This window comes from Anas acuta, chromosome 5 (genome assembly GCF_963932015.1).
Source record: "Anas acuta chromosome 5, bAnaAcu1.1, whole genome shotgun sequence".
Taxonomy (NCBI): Eukaryota; Metazoa; Chordata; class Aves; order Anseriformes; family Anatidae; genus Anas; species Anas acuta.
In genome coordinates this window covers 44,574,528-44,600,973 of record NC_088983.1, presented here as the reverse complement: position 1 = coordinate 44,600,973, position 26,446 = coordinate 44,574,528, and the positions used below count along the sequence as shown (strand labels likewise).

Here is a 26,446-nt window from a genome sequence, read left to right as displayed (position 1 = left end):
ATGATTTTAAGTAAAACAGATTTCTTACAGAACTTAAACCTTAAAACCTTCTGAAACCGATACTATGGAGTTCTAATTTTGAAAAGCGACAACTGGGCATCACAGAACAGCTGAGGCCAGCAGGGACCTCTGGAGGCCACCTGGTCCAGCCCCCTGCTTGGGCAAGGCCACCCAGAGCACAGGACCATGTCCAGGTGGCTTTTGGAGATCTCCAAGGAGGAGACTACACAGCCTCTCTGGACAGCTTGTGCCAGTGCTCTGTCATCTACACAATAACAAGGTGCTTCCTGGTGTTCAGACAGAGAATCCTTTGTGTTCCAGTTTGTGTGTATCATGTCCTGGCACTGGGCATCACTGAAAAGAGCCTGGGTCCCTCTTCTTTGCACCCTCCCCCTATTTCACAGAATCACACAGAATTTCTAGGTTGGAAGAGTCCTCAAGATCATCGAGTCCAACCTCTGACCTAACACTAACAGTCCCCACTAAACCATATCCCTAAGCTCTACATCTAAACGTCTTTTAAAGACTTCCAGGGATGGTGACTCCACCACTTCCCTGGGCAGCCTGTTCCAATGTCTAACAACCCTTTCGGTAAAGAAGTTCTTCCTAAAAGAAAGAACTTTCCTAAAAGAAAGAACTTTTATTGTACAAATTTTAGGAAATTTGTACACATTGATGAGACCCTCCCTGAGCCTCCTCTTCTCCAGCCAGGCTGAACAGTCCCATCTTCTTCCTGCAAAGAGCTCTATTGATTTTACCCTGGAAGAGTGATGTTGTATTTTTTCCCTTTCCAGTCAGTATATCAGAAACCATAGACTCGAATCTGCATTCTACAATTTATTTGGGGCAGCTACTAAAAGCTCATTTATGTTCTTTTTCAGAGTAGAACTATACTTTAACAATAAAAAGAACAATCAGAATTTTGCATCACTCATTCTCACATTTATCTGCAAAAAGTAATTTCTGAAATGCACACAGAACTGTCACAGAAACTGTTATGTACCACAGAATGGAGATACCCAGTGCTAAATAAATAAGAAGCATATGCTAAAGAATTAGCTGCAGTGGAAGACAAGATATGGCAAGGATAGGTAGTATATAACACAAAGAGGTAGTATTTATCACAAAGCAAGACAGCGTTCCTTCCAATTCAACTGCAAATGGGCCAGTCAAGCATGATCCTGTCAGGGGCTAGACAGAAAGGTTAACAGTATGCCAGTACTTGTGCAAGGGATCTGCATAATTTGGGAGAATAAAAAAAACACATTTTATCAATTTCCTCAAATGACTATACTCTGTGTAACTGAGACAATGAATGTCTTCCAATAAATACTTACGCGTATGTTCAACAAATTGCTTACCATCAAGATATTTCTGGATTTATATTAATTCTAAATTATTCCCATCAGTCTAAAATATTGAGGCTTCCTTGTTCACTCTATTACCTAGCTAAAATATGATTCTCAGAAACAACTGCCAGCCTGAAAATCACCACACTGTTGTTCTCCCAAAAGGAAAGGTTGAGTTATTTTAGTTTTGTTTTACAATCTCAATAAATAAAATATAGTAGGCTAGACATTTGTAACAACGTAACTGAATTGCAAATATACATGAGCATGTTTCTTCTCTCCTTAATTAAGTTCTCATTTCAGACCTGACTTCTTTAGCACAAAACCATCACTAACAAAAGAAGATTTGAATTGTTGCTAAGATGTGTATTCATGCAATTAGGAAATTCCTTTTTGGGGCTGGAGAACTTGTTACACAACCGAATTAATGTAAAAGCCAAATGATGATAATTAAAAAGCAATGGCACACTTTTCCTGTTCTGCGTAGGGAATTATGAAATAGGAGATCTGCCAAAACAAAGGACTCAGCTGTGACACAGGCATGATATTTTTTTAGGAAGATTTTGTTTACAATACTTAATAACATCAAATAAGGGAGAAATTTTCTATTTTTCTATTAATTATGTCCAATTAAACTTGTTCAGTAAGGCATCATAGTGTTACCAAGGCAGGAATTACCTCGGTAAGAATTCTTGTATTGAAAAAATGATTCTCTACTAGTACTATAAGCAGAAGACCTAATTGCTAGAAACAATGAAAAAACTCAGGTAAATAAGTAGCTTGGGAAACCCTTGTATTTCTTTAAAATCTCTATTAATCTCTCTTTTTTTTTTTTTTTTTTTTTTGCAAAACATTTCAAAACTTTTCTCTTGCTAATTTTTATTCACAGTTCAGGAGGTACATTTTCAAGGCATTTACTGTAACTAAAACAGACCTTTCTGCATGAAATAAATATGAAACTTTTTGTATGCTGCTTTTAAGCATGTGAATTGCTGAGCTCTCTCTTTTCCTAACAGTGCTCTTTGCACCTGGCCTTCTTTACATTTACTGTCCTCCTTCTACTCTGAGCCCCTTCCTATAACATACTTCGTAAGATTATTTTCAAATTTCATGATCATTGTTTCTCAAATAGGAGAATACATTTCTCTGGGATACAAGAATTTTAGAAAAAGCAGGGTCAGCAGTAGCAAAGTTCTCCAAGAACTTTGAACATGAGAGGCAGCTGTAATCACTGTCTGGAAGGGCTGACTGTCCAGAAAGCATCTGACTACCTATAATCATTGCCAGGAGCCCAATCCACCCTCCAGAGGAGGAGGAGAGGATGACAGATGAGGTGAGGAGAGAAGACAGATGAGCTCAAAAACAGAGAATATCCTTTTCATAAAGTTTGGGGAAAGCAAACATGATGATTTGGGAGGGCAATGAAAAAACAAACAAACAAAAAAACCTTCTCTGCCACCTGCTTCTTGCCAAAAGGATGCTAGCTGCCTCTAGTGGAGGGAGTTGGTCACTAGACGCTCAGCAACTCTAGTCCTTAAACAGGCTCATGTGGCATCAAATGAAACAGCATCTTAACATATTTACAAGCAGCTTTGATGGGATTTTTTGTTTGCACAGAATGAAGGGCTCTGCATCCACAAGCTTCACCTGGACTAATTTTCAACACTGTACAAACTTCAGCATAGAAACAACTTGCACTTACGGAGGTGGTTCCTATTTTTCTTTATCTCTTACAGAGCTTAATAACAAAGAGGACAACACAGACAACAGATTTAGCATTTAGATGCCAAGATCACCCTTTAATGCATTTTGTGAATTTTAAAGGCTTTTGGATTCTACCAGAGATGAAGGTTTCTTTTCTGACAGCCATTTTAGAAAACTCTATTGAAGATGGACATGAAATATTCTGAAGAGGAGAGTTCTCCTCTACAATAGAAAGGAAGAAAAATGCATTAGAAAACTGAAAAAAGTATTATGAATGTAAACTAATAACTTTATTATTGAGATTGTTGAGTCATTATTTGATCATTCATTCAAACTCAGCTCCCTCTGTAAAGTTTATACTTTTTTTCTCTAGAAGAGCTCTCATAGTGTTAACTAATGCAACCTTTGTCCTTTCTGAAGACGAGTTAGTTCTGAAGTAATTGCTAGTAGCTAAGAAAATCCTATCTTTTCTGAAGTTAAATTGGATAGCATATTGCCACTATTGCAGTAGCACTAGTGGCACTACTAAATTGCCATTATTTAGGAAGGTTTACTTACGGAAGAAAATAAAATTAATAGATGTTATGCTTAGTTCCACCAACACTGTAAGGGCTATCACTTCAAGGGAAGAGAACTGGTGAAAATTCAATGTGGTTATTATACATGACGTGACAGGATTCAAGAAAATTGTTCCCATATTCTTGGACTAAAGCAATTCTTTTTTAAAAGACAATAGGCAAGCAATATGAAGCATCACTTCATCCAAACGCAACAAAAATTCCTTATTTTCCAATGCTTACCTGTCATTTCATCCAAAAATAACTTATTACATACCTGATCTTGGCAAAGCTTTACTCTCTTTGTAGAGTATGTTTTGCCAAATTTACAGGCACTGATGTAAGTAATAATGTAGGCAAATTCTGTATAATTAAGGTTAACTACGGTTTATCATAATCACAGTGATCACTGCTGTTGTCTACTTCTAGGAGTCACTAGATGAGACTATTTTCAATGTTAAAAGAAAACAAGAAAGCAACTTCTCCCTTGCCCCCAGCTCCATCTCCAAATATAGCCTTATCAAGCAGACAGCAGAAAAACACAGGATTACTGCCTTACCTCAATTTTTTCCCATATGGTTTCATAATTCTCTTGATGTTGTATATCTTGCATGAGTTGATGAATTAAAGCTGATTTGTTTGAGGCGGAAGTCTCATTCTCAGTGGGATGAGTGACAGCAGTCCTGTCTGACTTTTCTTCAATGTATTTCTTAATGCAAGATACAGGCATAGAAAGATCTTCATCAGAGAGAATATCACTGAGAGGTCCAGATTCAATACTGTCACCCAAGGAAGATACTATATCACTTGAAGAGCTTGGTGAAATTCTACCTGTTTTTTTGTGCTTTTTTACCTGGTACGTTGGATACATTTCTGAATCTGAGTTCATTTCTGACAGCTCCCAGTCATCAATGTTTTGAATGGTTTCTCTTCTGGGCTTTTGGGGCAGCAGCTTTGTCAAATTTTCTAGTTTTAAAGCCAATACTTCAGTCTGTTTGAGATGTGAAGGAAGTGCTAAATATTCATCAGATCCATACCAGACCTCACCATCTTTACTGTTTGTATGACTATAACTTGGTGATGAGCAGAAACTTTTATTTTTCTTTCTCCTCAGTAAAAGAGGTGATGAGTTGATAAGTTCTGAACCAGCTGAGGAAGCACTCTTTTGGCTATGTGTTGGTGAACTAAAAGGCTCAGTTTTACCTTGTGATTGCCTGCTTGGGTCTCTCTGGTTACAAGAATCTGATGATGCAGAAGTAGAATCTGTTTCTGTCCCCTCAAGAGACTGAGAGTTATGAGAAGCAATCCCATTTTGTAGAGAAGAACGTCCCCTTTTTTTGACTTGTATTGGTGGAGCTGTTTTACACATATGTCCAGATGTTCTGCCAGCTTTCACTTTCTCTGAAGCATCATGAGACTTCTTGTGCTTTGATTTTTCTTTACAGGTGTAGTAAGCAGGTTTCCCTGGACTTACAGGACTGTCCTTAAAGTGATTATTTATTGTGTACTCAAGATTTCTATCACCTATTTTATTTAAGCAATCATATGACTGACTAACTGCAGATGGACTGTTAGTGTAAGGTGACTGTAAAGCTAGGCAAAGCTTGGACCTATCTGGTGGATCTAACAATGAGGGTGTACTTCTACTCATTTCATTCTTTACTATCTGAGAGATTTGCCTTTTAAAATCATTGGTTTCCATATAATCCTTAAACACATCATCTTTCAGAAATAGACCTCTTTTTGGCAATGTAGGCTGTGTAGGGGAATCTTCATTATAGTTAAAGCAGTCTCTTATGGACCTTTTAGGAGTTGAGTTTTCACAGTGAGGATGTTTGATTTTTTCACCAATGAGCTGAGGAAGATTGCATTCTGGTTTCTTTGATGTGGAAACTGTTTTGCTGTCAGTTGATGAGACACCATCTTCAGAGCAAGGGTCTTTAGGAACAGAGGAATTTGCAGGAGGACATGATAGTGAAAGCTCATTGGGTGCTTTCCTCTCTTTGCTTTCATCTTCATCTTCTGCCAAAAGAGATAAATGGGTTTCTTTCTCATTTAATGCCTCATTACACTGGGGAGCAATGGAATCAGTTGCTACTGCAAGTAAACCCACACTTCTGATAAGTCCTGGAAAGTCCTTATCCATCTCACTGTAGTTCCAGGATTCAAACGATTTTGCTTTACCTTGGCTGGAGGTCATATCATCCAGAGCACCAAGCAAATCCTCACTTGGACTGTAGTCAGATAGTTCAAATGCAGTAATACCACAATCCAGTGACAAGTAATTTTGAGAACATTTGATAGTTAGCTGTCCAGAATCATCAACTTCTGTTAAAGAGTCAAGACGATCCTGAAATAGACAAAGAAATAGTACCTTTTAGAAATTTAATTTTCATATATAACACAAGGTAATGAACTATCAACTTCTGTGTTTCACTACCTAACAGCTAGAAAAGCAGTCATCGCTGAACTGCCAATAAACTGAAAGCAGACTTAAAAACAAAAAAGCCAACATTAGCTCAGGTGGTTACAATGACTATTTAAACATATAATAAAAGGCAGAAACTCATGTTTTAGTATTCTAACTTTGGGTGCCTAAATCAGTATGCTGGTCTGTATTCCCAAGTTTGGTCTTCATAACAATTTTTCAAGCAAACTCTTACCTAAAGAAGGTGTAAGTACCCCACAATCTCATGATAAACCACGTGGACTATGGTCTGAACAAGAACAGTCTTAAAAAAGAAGGCTATTTTTTGCCATCTTCTATAAACGTGTAAAATTTGAGCCTTGTACTCTGTCCACCTCATTTGTATTAGTTAAAGTAAACATGCAAAAAATTCCTCTAGTTAAAAATATTATTTATAGAAGAAAGATTAGAAAAATATTTATCAACCAAAACCTTGGACTTTGAAAAATATCTTTTATTTAGCATATTCTAACCAAATGTAGAACCTATGCCACAAACTGTATATCAGTAGTCCAGAATTAAAAGGAGAAGTTTCTATAAAACTGTCAATTTTGTATTTTGGAGCTGCATTTATTAAGGAACATGATGAATAAAAAATTATCAGTATTACAGCTGCTTTTTTCCTCTAATCTCAAGAAAAGATTAGAAACTGTAAAGCCATATGTAAATCAAAACCCTTTCCAAGGCCCTAGGGGCCTTCATTTCTCCTGAGTAATGAGCTCCATTCCCTCATCTCTTAAAACAGTGTTTATTAACATTAATAAAATTTACAATCAGATGCATTAAACCATCTTGCTCAGTCATTTCCTAGGCAGCCTCTTAAATGGGTACTTCAGAGAAGCGTTATTTAACACCAGTATTAACATTGTTTTTATTTCAGGAAAATAATATATTTAATTATTTACACAACTACCAATAGGAATGCCTTACTTCAAAAAATCTGCCTGTTCACACATAGCAATATTGTAAAATTCTGTAAATACTGTAAAATACCATTAAAAAAAAAAAAAAAAAAAAAAGCTGTAAAACTCTTTGGGTTGTATTTGGGTTGTATTTCCAACACCTTCTTGTATTTATATTTAAACCAGCACAATTCTGCATTTTTTGACTCTTTCAAATAAGCTAAATTTATTTGTAAGGTTTTTTCTACTCTGAATTTACCATCTGTTAGAGAACTTTAGGATTCATTGTATATTATATTATATATTATATATTAAGCTTATACTGGTTCTTTCCATATTTCCTCTCTTTATCAGTTGTGAAATAAAGCTCACAGGTTAGGTTAAGCTAGACAGAACTCAGGCTGCACAGACCTAGTTTTTCTTTCCTTCTTATCTACCTTTGGGTAAGTCCTAAAGGAGAAAAACATCCTTCAAAATATTAACTCTGAAGTTCTTATTTTAAAAGTTATTTAAGTATATCCATCATGGCCAGCTGCCTCACTGGTTCCTATTCTATTTCCTCCAAGCCACAAAACCTTGCATACCTCTTCCTGCAGCACCAATTCTGTACGGCACTGCTGAGATAGCCAAAAGCACACTTACTATCTGCCCAGCTAATTACTTGGATTTCTAAGCAATCCAGTACAGCCTGTGCTACATACTTCCACACTTTGGTAGCCGCTTTACAAGTATTATCCCTGTTGATTACATTGAAGCTAGCTTGTGCTCATTTGTGCTTGTCACAGCTACAGTGTAAACAAAGCCCCAGCAGGACTGCTGCCCACCCAGATGACTGGCTAGGGGCTCCATGAACCGAGGGAGCAGTGAACACCAACTAGATGTGATTGTCTTAGTGAGCACGAAAGAAGCCTTGGCAAGTCACTTCCATGGAACTCCTCGGTTAATGTTGGCAGTCAGAGCCACGCTGAAGACAGCTGACTTACAGAGTGAGCCAAACATTTTGTGAAATGGCAGGTTTGTGGACTACAGAAAAGCATAACATTTGCTCTACTGGATTGGATCACATTTCCATCTAGCCCAGTATCCTGTGTCTGCAGCAGTTCCAGACATTTTCTGCTGAGCTGAGAGACATGGGTGTGCCTACATGACCCTTCCACGTATCTACCTGCACCCCCAGCTGCTGCCAATGAGCAACATAAGGATTTTCTTTTCCAGAGGATATCATTTTCTTATCTTTTCTTAGTTCCTACATTTGTTTTTGAGCACATCTACACTTTCCACCTCTAAGTGTCCTAAGGTAGTAAATTATAAAATAAAAGTCTTCGCTTTGTGTGAAAATATACTTCTATTAACTACAAACCTGGAAACTTCCAGGTCTTCCAGGAGAAAAAATAAGCTTTCATTCCCTGTTCATATTCCCAAAGAACTGAAAAGTAGGAAAATGTTTTTGCAAGGAAGTGTTGTTTGTATGGGCAAAGGTTCCTAGTTTTGCTCAAGCAGTTTCATTATCCACATATGCCTGAAAATGCCTAATAGATATGCTTCTTGTATCGTGAGGCAATTGGTCCTACAATGTAGTCCTAGCCGGGGAAGGATACAGGGGCAACACAATAAATAAATAAATAATGGAGGTAAATGACAGCAGATACAATTTTCTCTACATTATCTTATATTTATATATTTCAGTCAAAGGAAGCCACTACTATTATACCTGATGAAAAGCTTGAATGAATTAAATGGCTTGAAGGGTTAAAACCAACAGAGCAGTTTCTGTGAACCTATACAAGCATTAGAATATAAACTTAATATTAATATAGTGCCCCTGCTATTGCTAACCATTAATTTTACTAAATATTATTTATGCCTTAGTTGGGAGTAATTAAAGAATTGTGATAGGATGTATTGTCTTTTTTATTACCATATAAGCCTATCTGGCAACATTTTTTTCCCCCAATCAAAAATAATCCAACCTTCACAAGTCAGTCCTCCCCTTTTTGGGAGGGATGTTTTTTATAGCAGGTATAATCCGATCCATATGGGACATTCTCTCTCTCTCTCTTTTTTTTTTTTTTTTTTTATCTGAATCATCCCCTTCTTTATGTCCTGAAATCACCATGCTCATGCCATAAACTAATGACTGCACCCTAATTCACCACTCCAGATGTTCCAACAGGCATGGATTTCCTTCAGACTTGCCAGAGAAGGTTTACGAACAACAGCAAAGCAGAAACTGAATCTGAAGCACCAGGTATGTATACATCAGGAAGAGGGGGTGCGGAAGGTGGGCCTGGGCATATCTAAGTATTGATTTCAGGACCACCCACTCTGGTGTAGCAAAAGCACATATAAAACTCATCAGGGAGTAGAAAGATATGTATGTTCTCTTTAAACTTGGGAGATCTGAAATGAAGGACATCTTTAGGGGACTTATGACTTCCTCTGTAACACAGGTTACAGAATCTGACTGCACTGATCTAGATGTCTCTTTCTGTAAATGCTTTTAATCCTAACAGAAGCATTTTATCCTAATCTTAGGACTTTCAGTGAATGAAAAATCCTCTAAATGCTGAGGTATTTTCTGTTAACCACTAATTATCCCCACTATTAAAAATGTGCATCTTCTTTCACTTTTAAAAATTGGGCCAGCAGTGTTCCTCTAATTAAACTAATTCAGTAATAATGTGTTCAAAGGAAAAGGTACTTTAGCTAAATGAATCCAGACTTAGAAACCATTTACATGTGTGTGGATTCAACATTCCATTAGAGGGAAAAAAGCATGATGCATGCATAATTGTTTCAGGCAAAATGTATGATTGTTTAGAAACATATTGCAGAACAACCACTCAAACAAATAAAAGTCCATGTCCTCAGCTTTAAAGCAGTATTGACCTAGCCTGACAAGTTTTGGAAAACATTGTACAAGTCTCTGTATGTAAGAAGGGAAACGCCCAAGCTTTTCATTAAAGAATTCATTGCATGTAAAAACTGGGTTTTAAATTGGATGTGAACCTTCAATTCAGGAGTGAACAGACCATGGACTTTGGATGAGATGCCCCTCTGTAAATGTTTTCATTCCTTTATGAAAAATATTTCAACCAGGAAATAACATTGTTTGCCACTAACATAATATTTCTGAAAGTGGCCTTATACTGGTACTTCCTTTAACTTGGTTCAGTGAGAACAGATATCAACTGAAGATAGTGAAGACATGCTCTTACAAAATTAGTACCAAATACCTAGATGTCAAGTCAGCCATCCTTAAAATTGTCATCCTAGCAGTTTTAAATGCACAACAGGGACAAGCTGCTTCAAATACAGACAAAATTCTCAAAAATGCTGAATTTAGTTACTGTACCTCCTTCGTCTCCTCAGAAAATGCTTGCAGAATATCAGTCTGCCTGGTGTAGTTTCCATTGGCGTCTTGTAGCCCCTGAAGAATACGCTCTCTCAGAACCAGAACAGAAACACGTAGCTGGTGCCAGAGTAGTTGCACTGTATGGATATCAACTATCACGTTGACAGAATAAGAGAGAAGCTTCAGGGAAAACTCAGTCTCTAGTAGAGCATGAATTTGTTCAACGTGATCAGATATATCTTCACAAATATCCTGTAATAGAAAAATAAAGTAGGTATTAAGCTACAGGCATAGTCCTTCCCTGGATCAGCTCTACTTGTCAACCACTTTTTATTAAATGCAAAATAGCTTATTTCAGAGAGGAAAGGTAATGCAATTAATAGACCCAGCGATCCCTAATTCTTATTTATTTATTTATTTATTTATTTATGGCAATGCTACAGCAACTGAACCAGCAGCTGTCCTGTTTGACTCAGTAAGCACGGCATACAGTACAGGAGGATGGCACAACAAGACCACATGAATCAACAGCAGAAAAAGAACACTGTAAAGTGACATCCTAGAAGACAAGCAAGAGGAGTGAAAGTGGTAAGATTGCCACAACCAGCCTCTCTCTCTCTTTTGTGTTTTTTTTCACTCCTCCAGTTAAAACGTGAAGAATTTGATCTGTGCCTCCATCAACGAAATTATTTTGGACAGAATTTCCCTTTAAAACCACCCTCCATAGCCAAGTAGGGCAAAAGTCTGGAATGGACTCAATGGGGATAAGCTATTTCTGATTGCTGCAATGAGAGCTCACTAACTTTTGCATAGACTTGTTCTGGAGTCAGAACTGAGCAGAAGAAATGGGCAGAGGAGGTGAAAGGCAGAGAGGACAGAAGTTGTGAACAGTTGTGTCGAGAAAGCAGAAAAGAAAATTTAAGTTACAAGGTTATAAAATAAAGATTTGGATAGGATTGTATCCTCCAAATTTAACAGTTAAGGTCCCAGATTTCCAAACTGTGCTGCATACAGTGTAAAATCTTTACAGTCACAATCTGCTCTTAATTGTGAAAGGATAAATTCAACTAGTACAAGACTTTAAAGAACATTTAAGCAGACACTCCTGAGTGACCAACACTTTAACAATTCAGTTTGAAAGCTGTGTAAAAAGCATGCTATAAGCAAGTAAGGAAACATAATTAAAATATTAAAAAACATAGCACAAGAGACCAGTAAAAGATAGCATATACATACATAACACCAATAATAATTAAGAATAAATGATATAATTTTGATCCATTTCAAATTTGCTTTCCATCAAAGCAATACTATCAAAAAATTACAATAAAAGTTTGTGTTTCTGATGATACTCATCATTTTGTACAGCATGAGAATAACAAGATATTCAGTGAAGCCAATTCCTTCTAAGTTGATAATACAGTACAGTATTTTTTATCAGCTCAGATCTGACATCTTCAGTCTGAAAGTAAAGCCAAATTATTGAATGTGCAGTTGTTTGTACGTAAATTAAACTAAAATCAAATTTGAAGTTAGTATTAAGAAATAAATTTAATACAACAAATTGGAGATTATTTGCCCCAAAGAAACTATTATGTTTGAGTAATATGAGCATTTTAATATCAGCATTTAACTCATTTTAATAAAACCCTGACAGCTACATCAAGTCTCTTGCAGGAGTAGCTCCCAGAAATGCCAGAGGAGAGCCCAAAAACACTGGAGTTTCAATGAGCAGAGTTAAAACTCTGCTCATTTAGGGGTGCCTTGAGAAGGAGCCATTATCTCCTTCCTCAGTCATGACCAAGTGGTCATGACAACCAGCTGCTGTATTTTGAATACCAGCTGCTGTATTTGCAAGTACAAAGTGCACAGCTTCACCTGGCAATGCTCAGGGCTGCAAGTGCTTACAGCTTCAAATAGTCACACACCACCAGGTAGGCAAATTGACTTGAGAGTTACCAGATCAGTGCACTAAACCTATTCTACAAACACACAGACTCAGCTAAAACTCTCAGTAAAACCTTTTCCAAACTTTCTAAAAGATTATTATACATTTATTGAACCACAACTGTAACATTATTGGGAAATACAGCTCTATTACTATGTTGTTTCAAATATTTTAAAGAACATTGTAAGCAAATTACTTTGACTGAATTTGCATTCAATTCCCTAATGATGTTCATGTCTTTTCCTTCTGGTCATAAAGCAGTTTAATTTCCAGTTTCAGTGACAGGACACTGCACAATAGCTAAGTTTATAAATTAGATTCAATTTGTATAAATGTATTTCATATATCTTCAGCTGGACTACTCATGTGGTTATGCCAAACTGCAAAATAAGTTGTCATTATTTTCTAGCTTCTAAAGCTCGCAGCCATGTGCTGAATTCAACTTCCAGAAGGATTCTCAAAGAGTTTTAACATGGAGGTCCTCTAACAAGGAGCAAGTATCTCCTGCCAACTGTCAAATAATGTACAAAAAATATTGACTAATGAATCTAGGTAATACTGTGAATCAAGAGTTCAGTGCCATACTTCGAACTAGTTTTCCCTAGAGTTGCTGTTACTGTAGCTTCAACAGCATCTCAAGTTTCAGAAGTAGACAAACTTCCCACAGCAACACAGAAAAAGTTGTCCCAAAATGGAAATGCCAACACCACTGAAGGTGTGAAAGAAGCATAAATTCAAGGGCATATTCTGTTAATTTTTACACAGCTTGTTATAAATTGCGCATTTGCCTCAACAATCAAACTCCAAAGTACTTTACAGCCCACTAAGAGCATTACAGCAGCCAAATCCTTTATGTACTAACAAGATAATTAACCTGTCATGACAGGTTCAGTAACACGGAGAACCTAAGGCTGGAGTCGTCGATATCCAAGTAGAGGTCACGTACTCTGGCAGAAGTCTATAATGCAGAGCATGATCTTAAAATGTAAGACTACCATCTCAGTCACAGTGAAACAAAGTGCCAGCTCTTTAAAGGATTTAGGACGCTATTTTCTGAGTGGCTGGATAAGCCCGGAAGGAAATCGAGTCCCTCCACATCTTTTCTAAACCCTGAGCTCCATTTTGCAACTTTTCCCTCCCAGCCCTGGAATTAGCACAGTACTGAACTTCTGTCACTGTAGCCTTGTCTTTACTTTCATGGGAAAATATAAAGGACATTTTCCTTTCCTGACAAATACATTGACATGACATGTTTTCTACCTTGTGTTTTTTTTTTTTTGTTTGTTTTGTTTTGTTTTGTTTTTCTTTTCTTTCTATTAGATGAAAATCTGATCAAACAAGTCAGGAAGTTTGACTTAATTTGCAGCAGGGCCAGGCATCAATTTAAAGGGATTTAACTCCCCTATTAATAGCTCCAGATACTCAATGTCCAGAAGTCCTGGACAAATATCTACAATGCACGCACAAGTCAAATATGTCCAGGTCACATTGCCCATTATGTATTTGCTGTGCAGTCCACCTGAACACACACTCCAAGTCTGAAAACAAGCAAGAACTGCCTGGATTGACTGCACGCTTACAGACGGGTAGCATCAATACAACAGTCCTACCGAACACACTAACCCCGTGTGGCAGCTACTGGTAGACCTGCAGCCCCTGAACACACTGTACTTGGCCATATACTTGGCCAGACTATTAGGTATTTCTGGAATAGAATCTCAGGAGCCATAATTTCCTGTTCCCACATCACACCACATTGTTTTCATGAGTGACCCTTCAGTTTCAGATGAATCTGTGGCCGTTTTCACATGAACTGGATTTCATTTCACTGGAGACCGGGTTCTTGGATAAAATGGATGAAAACTGGGTCTGGAACTCCATCTTGCACAAGATCTGGAAAATTAGTCTCCTGTTGCTATCCCTCTTTCCGTGTTTTGTAACTGTCATATAATGGCAGAAGGTGAAGGCTGAACAAAGGACAGAGGAATAGTTATATAAGGCTCACATCAGCCCTTTTTCAATAGAAAACGATTATGAAAAATGATGACTTCTGCCATACTGTTACTGCTACTTAGTCCTTACTGCTTACTGCTACTTATTCCTTAGCAGAAAAGTATTAGTAAGTCTGCAGCCTATTTACATGCTTTTTCTTTATACTTGCCTGGCAAAAAATAACATATTGCACGGAAACAATCTCAAATCTAGTTGGTAATACCTAGTACACTTTCTTACTACTGTATGTGGTATTTAGATTTGCATGTAATTCAGCAAAATGTAATCTAGCACAGCTATGAATGGAATATTTTTCTTTAATAGTGAATGTAGTTTCAATACTGCATGGAAATGTCACCAGTAATTCCACTAAGAGCAGAAGTAAGTCATTTGCTTTCAAGAGAATTCAAGGTCAGTATCTTTCCTGTTAAAACTGCAGGAGGAAAGATATTTCCAGACTTTATTCAAGTCTTGTGTTCAACAGTGGCACTTTTGAAAAGTAGAGATGCTCATGGCAGGAATTTTTTTAAGATGAGTAGGAAGCCAGTGCAACTTACTAAAAGTGTGGGGGAAAAACAATGCTTCAGAGAAATTCTGACTGTGATAAAGAAAAATCTTGCAACAGATAGTAAATTTGAAAATAAAAATGAAAGCCTATTAGAAGTCCTTTGTCTCAAACAACTGGTATACAACTATTACAGACCACGCTGCTCATTCATTGCCAAGGGACATCCTTTTCAGACACTGTTAGTTCAGTTTTGCAGTGATAGTGTTCTGCTACAATTTTTTGCACAGCAAAAGGTGCTTCATCCCCTCCACACCTTACACCCAGTTAGCTGCACAAGTCTGTATCAGACTGAATGCAACGGTGGCCTCATACTGTCACGGACACTCACCTGTACATAAGCGATAATATACCTGTTTTAAGTCCCTGATTTGATTGAGGCTCAAAATTAAGACCTGGTACAATGTGCCCTCATTGTCCTCATTCTTTCTAACTCCTTGTAGGTGATTTAGCATTAAAAAAATAATAATAATAATAATTGTCATGTGTCCTTATTACACTTTGTATTTACAAACAAAGAAGAGAGCAGTATCATAAGACACTACTGAAATGCTGTAAAGATTGCCAGTGGCTATTACCAGAAGTGGTAGATAGATAAAATAAACCATATACTTCTAAGTGAAAAAAGTTTTATCTGCTAGCATCTCTCTCTAAATACACATAGCTCTACCTCAAGTGCAGTGATACATAGCCTACAAATAAAATCATAGAAATTCTTATCTATTTTATCAATAGGTAGTTTTATTTTAAGAGCTGTTATAGCCTGAATTTTAGAAATCACTATTTCCAAATGGACTTTTTGCAATCATTGATCTCAAACATCCACTCAGCATTTTTATTTCTGCACTACATCAGAGTGGTGTTACAGTAAAAGTTTTGTCATCCTTCATGAACTATCCTGTAGCACGGACTGTGGAATTTCTTATGCTACAGGGGCTGCATCCATTTGGCTGCCAACTGCCCACTTCACTCAGTCTTCCAGACAGCTGATCACGGAACTTGCAGCTGCTGAATCCATCAGCTAGCTCATAGCTCTCCACGTCAACTAAAATAGCCTCAACTGCAAACACTGCAGTAGACAAAGAAAAAGTGCATAAACAAACCCTCCAGAGTTGATGAAAGCTAAGCTTTGATGTTAACTGGAAAAAAAAAGAAAAAAATCTCTGCTCTTCAAGAAATTCTGTTACAACATACATGAAACTACAGAAAGATGAAAGATTACAAATATGTTGCTTTAGAGTTAATATCAGCAACAGAGAACCTATGCACACAATTTCTTTCCTTTGATCTCACAGTAAAACCTCAGTAGAAAAAACAGATTGCCATTCAGTCTTACAACTACTGTACATACAGAACAAAAATTATGATTTAAGAAAATGTCTATTCACTTGGTCTTTCCTTTTAAGTACATTTCAATTCCTCAAAAGACAATTTCTGATCAGAATGTACAAATGTTTTACTTCAGAAAAAAAAAAAAAAAATCTGCCAAAGAATTTTTACATTTCTTTTTTTTAGCGTACTTGCAAATTATGATTTAAACTCACTCTGCAGGATTTTATATGTATATATAAAGAACACGAAAGAGTTTTCATGGCTAAACAAATAAAAATTTATAGCTTTCAGCAAGTTATTTTTCATTTAAAATATACTCTTTTCACAACAAGAAAGTTTTTTTCATGTCTACCTGGTTGTACGTCTAAGTGGTTTCCTAATAAGGATAAAATTGTTTTCTTCTAATTTGCGTTATTATTGAAACCTTAAGAGCAAACATGATTTGGACTTTTTTGCAGATGTTTTTAATATATGATTAAATCAAAGGAAATAGCCATGCATGACAAATCCAGAGTTTGACCAAGCAAAAACAACTGCCACAGAAAGCTCTAGACCCACTGCAAGTTCTAAGCCAGATAGTTGAAGTTCTTAAGCATGGTAGCTGGTGTCACCGCAGCATTCAGGGGCTAGGGGAAATGAATACAATTTACTGGGTGAAGAATGTAAGAGCTACCAGGGGGCTCCAAGATCACTAGGTCATTGACCTTGCCTCCGGCAGCTTGAAAACATAGTGGTCCTCAAAGTAAGTTTCTTCACTCTCATAATTTATCTACTACTGAAAGTAACTTTCTCTGGTGTGCTTTTTTTTTTTTTTTTTTTTCAACATTATTCTCTTTCCCATTTGTCTTTTACTTTACTGTTGTAATAAGTGAGAGACAATTTCATCATTTCAAAATTCCAGTAAGTAGTATACTTTTAGCAAAAGTACCTTTTGCTAAAATTCTCAAACTCGTTGAAATATGGCAAAGCCAATAGTTTGGAAGATGTCTTTTCATTGCAGAAAAATCTTGTGCCTCCTCCTCCCCTCCCCCCTTAAAGAGCTCTGTTTTTAAACTGATTTCTTCAACATAAATTATCAGATATTGCAGGTGCCTGTTTGCCTACCTTGATACACTTGATCCATTTTCTGTTGTGCAAACTTTACTACTATAAAATGCTCAAAAAAGTTTTCAAAATAATTATCTAGTCCAGTGACCTCTAAGCAGGTACGTTTCTACAGTAGTCTGTCATTTCCAGATTCAACTGAGTTACATTCTCATATCCCCGTGTTTCGAAATAATGTGAAATAGATGTCAAATCAATGGTTCTTAGACAGAACTGATAAAACAGTAATGGTTTTCCTGGATTGTAACAGACATGGAACTGTTCTGTAATAATTTATTAGTAGCTTATGCACCATGTGTTATTAGGATGTTTATTGTGCAAGTATATCAGTCTACTATTGGTCTGCAAAGAAAATGACAGCAAGAAGGGAAGATGTGATATCACTCAATAAGCACTTCAGACTTCTAAATAACGATGCCTGAAACATTAATTGGGAAGCTCCTGTCTCAGGATTCCAGCAGCTTGCATTTGTGTTGCCATATGGGCCACTGCTGGGGCCAAGGGTTCAAACATACTGTGAAGAAGCAAAAGGGTTCTTTTGTCGAGGAGGGCAGTTGCTGCTGGAAGATATTCCAGCTAACTTCCAGGAGCAGCTGCAGTGATGAAAAACCTAGGCTAGCCTGTACCTTTACTGCAGGAGGGGTTGGCTGCAGAGGAGATAGACTGCATTCAAACATTTATTCCCCTATTAAGCTTTAGTTTAAAAAGCCTTTTTGGTCGCAGCCTTCACCACAGGCCAGATTCTTAAATATAAGGCATTGATCGGCCCATCAAGCTTCAGAGAGCTGATGCACAAAAATACAGCCATAAGGCCTGGGACACGATGGAACTAGAGAACTATATCAAAAGTTTACAGCAGTAAAATGAGAGACCTCTGAGAACTTCTGAAAGAGTAGCACGTAATAAATCTGGGATAGACATTTCCAGGATGTTCCTGACATTTGTAAAATTGGTGCATGAATTTCATTTGTGTAAGAGACCAAACATATTAACTGAATATGACAAATAATTTGACATGGAAGGTGATGTGACATCTGTAACCCAATAATGCTTTTACATTATTGAATTTCCACTGTTTCCACTGTGTAATGTCCCTAAAGTTATGGCCAGCAAACCATTTGAAACCTTCAGAATAAGACACATTTGTGCGCACCTCATAATTAGCCAAGATCAAAATAATCAGAGACTCTATCTCCATTGAAGTTATCACTATACAATATATCTTTGATGACTAATATACAACTTATCTTACTTCAAGCAAGTAGAGCATACTGATTTTTAGTGGCTAAACTTTTTTTTTTTTTTTAATAGTGTGTACAAATATTTAGAAAATTGGTATAAAAGGTGGCTATTGAAATCTGAAACCTGAAAAGGTGCTTATTGAAATCTGTTTTTGTACTGCATGCTGCAAGACAGTCTGGCACAGCTACTCTAGAGCAGTTTTTCCTGCAAGAAGACAGACAGTAGGTACCACTGGGGAAGGGGAAAAAAAAGGAAAAAAAAAATCAGCCTTTATGAAAATCTAGTCAAGCAACTGGTAGTAGAGGCAAGTTTTGAGAAACAGTAAGCATTTTCCAAATGCCTACTCATCAGACTTGGCTAATAATATATGCCTTTTTATCTTGCACTGATCATTTAAGATGACAAATAAATGAGAAAAAAAAATGATGAGGTAGCTTTATACTAAGTGCACTTGTCATATATATTCATATGTACTGAAATGGGAAAGCGAAGACTTCTTAATACATCCTTCAAATACCTTATAGATCTCTTCACACAAGTCTGTACTTTTTCTGCAATAGTGGAAATATGCAGAGTATGTCTTGAAGCTCTCATACGTGACTACCTTTATTCATTCTGTTTTAATTCTTTTTGCTGAGCATTTCCTTGCATTCTTCAAGCCATATATACTAAGTGAAAGTTTTAAAAAAAAAAAATCAAACAGGTTCAAATTACCGTGAAAATTGCACATGAAAACCGAATATGCAAATCAAAGGGCATCTTACTCATGGTAGCCATATACACTGTGCAATAGCTACGACTGCCTCATAGCAGCCTGGCTGAGGCCAGACAATTATTCATGGTTTTTTGTTTTTTTTTTTTCCTGTCATTTCATAGAATACATACAGAACTTGAATATGGTAAATAATCACATCAGCTGTGTGAAGAAGCAGAGAGAAGACCACTTCTATTGATCAGAACTTTCATCATTTGATCTGCAGATAACTGTAAATAACTAGCAGAAATCAAAGTTAATGCACTAATAGTTCAGTAATTTTCCAGTGAAATGGTTATCCTTTTGAAAACACCAAGTTTTCAAAGCTTTATGCAGCTAGCCTGTTACTCTGACAACTCAGCTTTAAATATATCCTGTTCTTATTCTCTCCTCATTTTTCATTTGAATATTTGGAATTACCCTCAACATGGAACAAGTCAATTTCTAGAAGTCTTCAAGGTTTCTGCAGGGCCCTAAAATGTTTGTTGTTTAAGCTCTATTTGCTGATAAACAAATCTCTTTATATTGTTCATATAAGAAAATAAATAAGTGCCATTCTCTTAAGATATTTACAGTTTCCAGTTTATAGCCTTTTTCAGAAAGATTCCTGTTCCTCCTAAACTTAATTAGGACCTTCAGTGGAGATGAGCTGCTCCTAAAGAAAAATTCCCATTTGAGACAAAAGAGAAACATCTCTTGTTGAAATACAGAAATTTCATTCTTGAAATAATTAAGTTTCAAATAACAAAGCATAATCCCACAAATAGCACAAAATGTTTTAGGCACCAACAAACTACTGAAATGTGAGACACATCAAAATAAATGAAAGGATCTGCAAGTTAACACATGAAAAATAAACCAGTCCTTCTGTACAAACATGCAGAACACAAGCGAAAAATTTTAATCAAAACATTTTGACTTCCTCAAGCCAAAGAATGCTAACCTCGTTCACTCTAAGGCTCGGTGGCTCCAAGAGCATTTGAGAAAAGACGGTAAGACTTGCCACTCTCTTGTCAAACCCTTAATATGGTGACAGCTCTTTTCTGGAACAAGTCAAAAGTGAAGAGCTGCCAAGTTTTCTATAATGAAAATTCATAGCATGGCGGGAAGTTTGCAAGATAAGGGCTATCTCAGTGCAACTCAAACTCCAAGAGCTTCTGTAGCGCGTTTTTGAATTTGAAGTTCTTTTCCAACAGTCATTGCTGAGGACAACAAAAAGGGCACAACTCTTGTCTTTGGGCAGATTTTACTTTATTAATACTGTTGCTCCCTTTTAGGTTGTTCATTAAGAGCCAACGTTTAATCTATGAACCCTTATGGGGATCACAGATTTATTTTTTTTTTTTTTGCTGTTTCAGAAACATGGAAAGATCGTATAATCTTACAGACTGTACTGCAGGCTGCTCACATGGAAATGACCTTCCTGCCCTCTCTTCAGAATGCCAAGTGTTCAAGTCAGCTGGAAAGCTCTTGCAGGTCCTCCAATGGGTTAGTGACAAGTACAAAGCACTCCAAGTGTGTGGATGCACTTCCAGTAGTCTGAAACAGCTACCACCTACCCAGTGTACCAGGAGGACTATTTCACCCTGGGTATCACTCATTCTCTATTACAATAATCAAGGTTAGAATAGATATATGTGTGTGTATATATATAAAAAAAAGAAAAAAAAAAAGCACTGATATATATATATATATATATATATCAGTGCTTTTTGTCTATTTTTTTTTTTTTTAAGTACAATAGAATAAAATAAAAATAAATAAATAAATGTGTTTGCTACATCCAGGAAGAACATTGAAAGACTGGAACAAAGCACAAGTTATTATTTTATAAACTTGAAGTCTTAAGTAAATGAAGAAATAAAAATGTAAGTTCTAGGAAAAAAGACAAAAGGAGAGCAGACTGAACCTTGAGGACATCTAAAATGTACGATTTACTAATATTTTTATTCTGATTTGACTTAAAGTGCACAAAGAATTTTTTGATGTACTTTGAACAATGTTCTAACGGGCAACTCAAACCCTGTACTATGATTACTAATTAGAAAACACATTAGGAATTATTACTCATTAGTGTGCAAATGGTACAATATAGGTCATGTACACACAGAGAATGTTCTTGTGTTTCTTGGCCTCAAATGTAATAAAGGCAAAAAATAAACAAAAACCCTAACCTACGCCTACAAAGGGAAAAATATGGTAGGTTTTTACAGGTGTTTTTGAGAAAGAATATAATGGAGGTTAAACTGGAAACCTGAAGTTATGGGATAGGTACGATTGTAACACATGTGAACTATCCCAACTACTTTAATGGGTTTTAGGCAAGTATTGAAATGCTTACTGTAGATTTTGCATATAAAAGCAATTAACATATGTTATCTGGTAGTTTTTATTATCTGATTTAGTTGATCGATTCCAAATCTCATTGGCATCCCACAGGTAGCTTGTGGTTAGTAAAGATTTGTATTTAAAGATTTGTGTGTGCTTCTTTTCAAACAAAATAAACCATAAAAATCTTGAAGTTCTGATTAGATGTAAATAGCAGAATGTTGTATAAATATCAAATGACCAAAACTCATTTTATACCATATCTGCAGTCCTTTAACAAAAATATTTCTAACATAATCCAATAAAAATAGACAAAATGAAGCATGTATTTCCAATTAAATCAGAATCTAAAACGCAATATCATTAATAATGGATGTTTGTTCAGACTATTTATAAGATTCAGAGTGCTAGAGGTTAGTATTTTAATACTGTATCAAGAACTAAATATTTTATTTAAAAATCGGACAAAACATTGCTGTTAGAAGTACTTAAATTTAGAAACAGGTTACAAGACTGTATAGTTTGTGCTATGCTCATACATAGGTTATTCCAATGCAGTAGGAAGTCAATTTGTGCTCTAGCAGGATAATTCTCCTAAAAGTGCCAGTTTTAGCTTTACAAGAAAACTTCCTGGTGTAAACCACTGGCAGGCCTAATGGCTGTTAAGATGTTCATGCTTCTTGAGAAAGTACACTTGTGCATTACAGAGTAGGACTGAAGTGCCTTGAAAGAAGCAGTAAATGAACAGTACTTTTTAAATATTTATTCATTTTTACGTATACACAGTATGTATAAGCAAATATTTTTATTACATGTTGCTACCCGGAATAGGATCCTTGATTTATAAAGCACTTCACAGTCAGTGTCATCCACATCTCTAAGCAAGTCAGCATGACCAGTGTTTGTGGTTGAGACAAATTGTTATGCTGAGGAAGAACAGTTTTATCTACCAGCAGCCTTGCATTTCTTTATATGTCATTTCATTTTGATCTCTATACAGAGATAAGTTACAAACTGTCTTTGTCTAGACTGTAGCTTTCAGTGATGAGTGTAACTCTTACCTCCAAGCAACAGCAATGAGAAAAAGAAAGGCTGTTTACATGTCTGGACCTGTAAACTATCCCTTTGAAATTCAGTAGCTGAACTTGTCTGTGTGGAAGTTAATGAACCTAAGTGACTTCAAGCTTCAAATGCAATTTTTGTTTTATTCACTTGTATATATTTATATTTTCCGCAAAAATAGTTTTAATCAATTTAGCCTTAATGAATCCTGAATTTACGCCACACCAAGTCTTCTCTCTCTCAGATAATACGATTCACAAACAATGGCATAGAACCCTTAGATTATGGCAGCCCTAAGTATATACAAAGAAGTAAATCAAGAAGCACGTGGAATTAGTTCTGATAAGAAGGAAGTCCTACTGTAAATGTCTCTCTACACTTGTGCTTTGTTAATTTAATAGAACATTTAAAGTTCGCACTCTAAAATGAAATGAAACAAGAAAATCAGAATGTAATAACTTCAAAGTTATTTTATTGACTTTGGTAATTAGTTACTTTTATTTCTCTAGATTACCCTTAATTTCAAATAAATTAATATATGGGATATAGCAATTATCCATCCAGCTGAATCAGAAAAATTGATATCAATCATCTTATACTAAATCCTAGTTTATGTTCAAGTCCTATTATTCTTGTTAAAATTATGAGGAACTTTGCCTCCAGCTATCAGTCAACTTCCCATTTTCTGAAATCAGGAGGATTGAAATGGAAAGGTTATGGCAAAACCCAGATGATGATTTTGAAACCTTTAGACCTTGGCCTTCTACCCACTGTTCTAGTAAGTGTAAGAATATTGTAGTGAAAGGGATATCACTTCTGGGATATCTTTCCCATTTAGCAAATATGATTGTGCAAATATCAAGTGAGGCCATCTACCAAACAAGCTCATACTGATAATGAAAACGCATCTGCAGCTTTAGGGTAACACTGATACAGACAGTCAAGCACCACGAGAGTTGTCTATGTTCCTCTTTAAGATCACCATTCATTCAAGAATGAAATTCCCATAGTTTGTCCAATATCCAGAAGTCATCATTAACAGCCATGCCCTCATCAACAAGAAACATTAGTTTATTATTCTTCAATGTAGGAATGACCTAATAAGTAAGTTATAGTATTTATTTTTAGATAACCTGAGATTTAGAAAAGGGGAAAAAAAAAAAAAAAAAGCTGGCCTTCACATCTACATCTCTGCTATTTTGTTATTTCAGTTTCCCAAATATTAACAACATTTTGAAAAACACGTTTTTATACATGCATATATAGGAGAACTGTGTATGGAGCACATTACAAGAACTTGATAACACAATGCCATCAAAACAACTTTGCAGACAACTTGTCAGCATATCAGGACTCTTAAAATTCTAATACTGCCTATAATTCAAAATCCTGCCCTCCAAAAATATATTAACCAAACACTAATATTTTAAGTAGGACATAATGACCATTCTTACCCATTACTATAAATTAACTTCCAGCAAGAAAACGTACTAAAACCCGACTTGACTGTTTAGCCCTCTTAGCAGAAGGCTGAAGGAAGACATAATTCTTAATGACCAGAACAGTATCTCACCCTGAGACTGAAGCACAAACGTTAAAGATGGCAAAATTGCTCACTGTAATAACCCTTTCCCAAAACATCAGCCATACCTTCTTTTGAAGGTCAGTGTGAAGAAACTCTAAAATCTACCGTTTCTGTTTATATTTCATTATTATTATTATTATTTTAAACAATATCAAATGGGATTTGGAAGATCAAAACAATTCAGAAAACCTCTCCTGAAGGTATTTGCAACTTGAATTTATAGAAATTACGCAGACTTAAATTAAAACTCAGATAATAATCAAAACTGAACTTGACTCTCCAATTTTACATTTTGTCTCTGAGACAAACATACTGCAAAAACAGTAAAATCAGAAAAAAAATATTAATTTCTGAGAAAGTTTCTTTACTTATCAACACATGCAAGAAATATGGGAAAGGAAATCCTGCACTTGCTAAGAGTACATCTTACACATTCAAGGCAATTACATATCCATTGCATGTAAGAACTACTTGCACAGGAAAGTGCCAAATGATGGAAAGCAAAAGTAAATGGATACTATGGATACAACAACAAATAAAACATGAATGAAGACAAAGAGATTGAGGAAAGAAAAGATGAAAAGAAGCACTTAGTCAGCAATGACTGAGCAGTAACAAGCAGCTTGCACACAGTGAGTCTGCTCTCCAGCATGAGCACAAGACATCAGAATGGAGAAAAATAGCAGATTGCTTGTAATCACTCTTGACCCAAACTAAAATGATTATATAGATATAATCACGGAAGAAAAAAAAGAAAAAAAAAAAAAGCTTTCTAGTTCCTGTATGGAACAGAATAGATTCCAACTCCTACTTTAATGATACATTTAAACATCTGAAAAGCATTCAGAACCTGATAAGAAATGGGGCAATAACATTTATGTAAAAAGCCACTACTACACTTCCAGTGCTATGTACATTGGCTGTAGCAGAATTTTCCATTGCTTGAAACTTTCACCAACAATGTTTAGGAGAAGACGACAGTGTGCACTACCATTACAGAGATAAAGGTTGTAACTTCCTTAGCCAGCAAAGTCTAATCAAGAGCAATTGGTAAATGATGCATGGGCAGCAAAACAGCAAAACTTAAAACCTTTTAAAAGGAGTGAGAAATTCTACCCAAACAGCAGTTGAAACAGTTGCCATAATCTATGGCTGGCTTCCCATTATTCTGGCACTTTGTACAAAACAACACACCAGTCAACAATTGCCCATCCATTGCCAACTTCTGCTTCAGGGAAGTCAAAAGGCTTTATCATCTTATTCCAATGCAAATCTTTGAAGAAAACCACCTTGTTTAACCAAAAATTCCTGAACTTTTCCTGTAGATGCAATTTCAAAAGAATGCAAAGGGAACAGACAGTTCTGAGCAGTCTAAGCATATTCCTCCAGACATTGCATGCATGCAACTTTGTTAGCTGAGAAGAAGAATAAACCAAAGGGCCTTCGGAAAAGTTACAGCTCACAGAATATTTTGAAAAAGGTCTCCTAAAGGACTATAACAGTATTAAACAAGAGTGTATACTTAATTGGCCACTGTTCATATATCACATTCAGTCTCCCTGTGAAGAGCTACAGAATTCAGTGAATTTCTAACAGATCACAAAATATGGATGTAGGGACAAAATATTTTCTATTGTTAATGCTATCTTCAGTATGTTTCCTGAAGCTTTACTGAACACATCTCTTCACAATATAGGTCAAAGTTTTCATCAAAGTAATGTAATTATAATCATACAGTGTCTATTTCTAATTATACTGTGACCTATAAAAGTTAGCTGAGTAATGTCTCAGGGAATAGAGAAGACTGAGCATTAAGTTTCAACTACAAAAAAAAGTTATAAACTCCCCATCGACACAAGGGACACATGACATTGAAACATTTACACACAACAAATATCTTTTTCCTTTCAGAAGTGAATGACTTAAATTGTTTAAACAAAAGACTGCAATTGCAGAAAGTTTACATTATGTAGTACAAGGAGTGAAAGAGGCCAAACACTTCTCTCAACATTCAGAAATCTACATCCATTGGGGAAAAGATCTGTCCATTTTACATGTTAGATTTACAGTGCACAGGAAATGAAACATTATTTCAAACCAAATACGTTTAGGTCATGCAATACTTCTTTAGAATTTGAAAAACTATGGATTAAAAAACAAAAATTGCCTTTACTGATTAAAAATTCAAATGGATAGTTTA

The 26,446-nt window shown here is 36.0% G+C and overlaps 1 protein-coding gene across 9 annotated transcripts in view; it reads right to left on the bottom strand.

Annotated features, from left to right (window-relative positions):
* Nucleotides 1-26,446, bottom strand: part of AKAP6 (A-kinase anchoring protein 6) — a 284,618-nt gene that overhangs the window by 177,397 nt on the left and 80,775 nt on the right. For all 9 annotated transcript variants that reach the window (XM_068684445.1, XM_068684446.1, XM_068684447.1 and 6 more), the window contains 2 exons: nt 10,335-10,586; nt 4,170-5,960 (listed from right to left, as the gene is read on the bottom strand). In XM_068684445.1, coding sequence (XP_068540546.1) covers nt 4,170-5,960; nt 10,335-10,586 — 2,043 coding nt within the window. The remainder of the gene's footprint in view (nt 1-4,169; nt 5,961-10,334; nt 10,587-26,446) is intronic.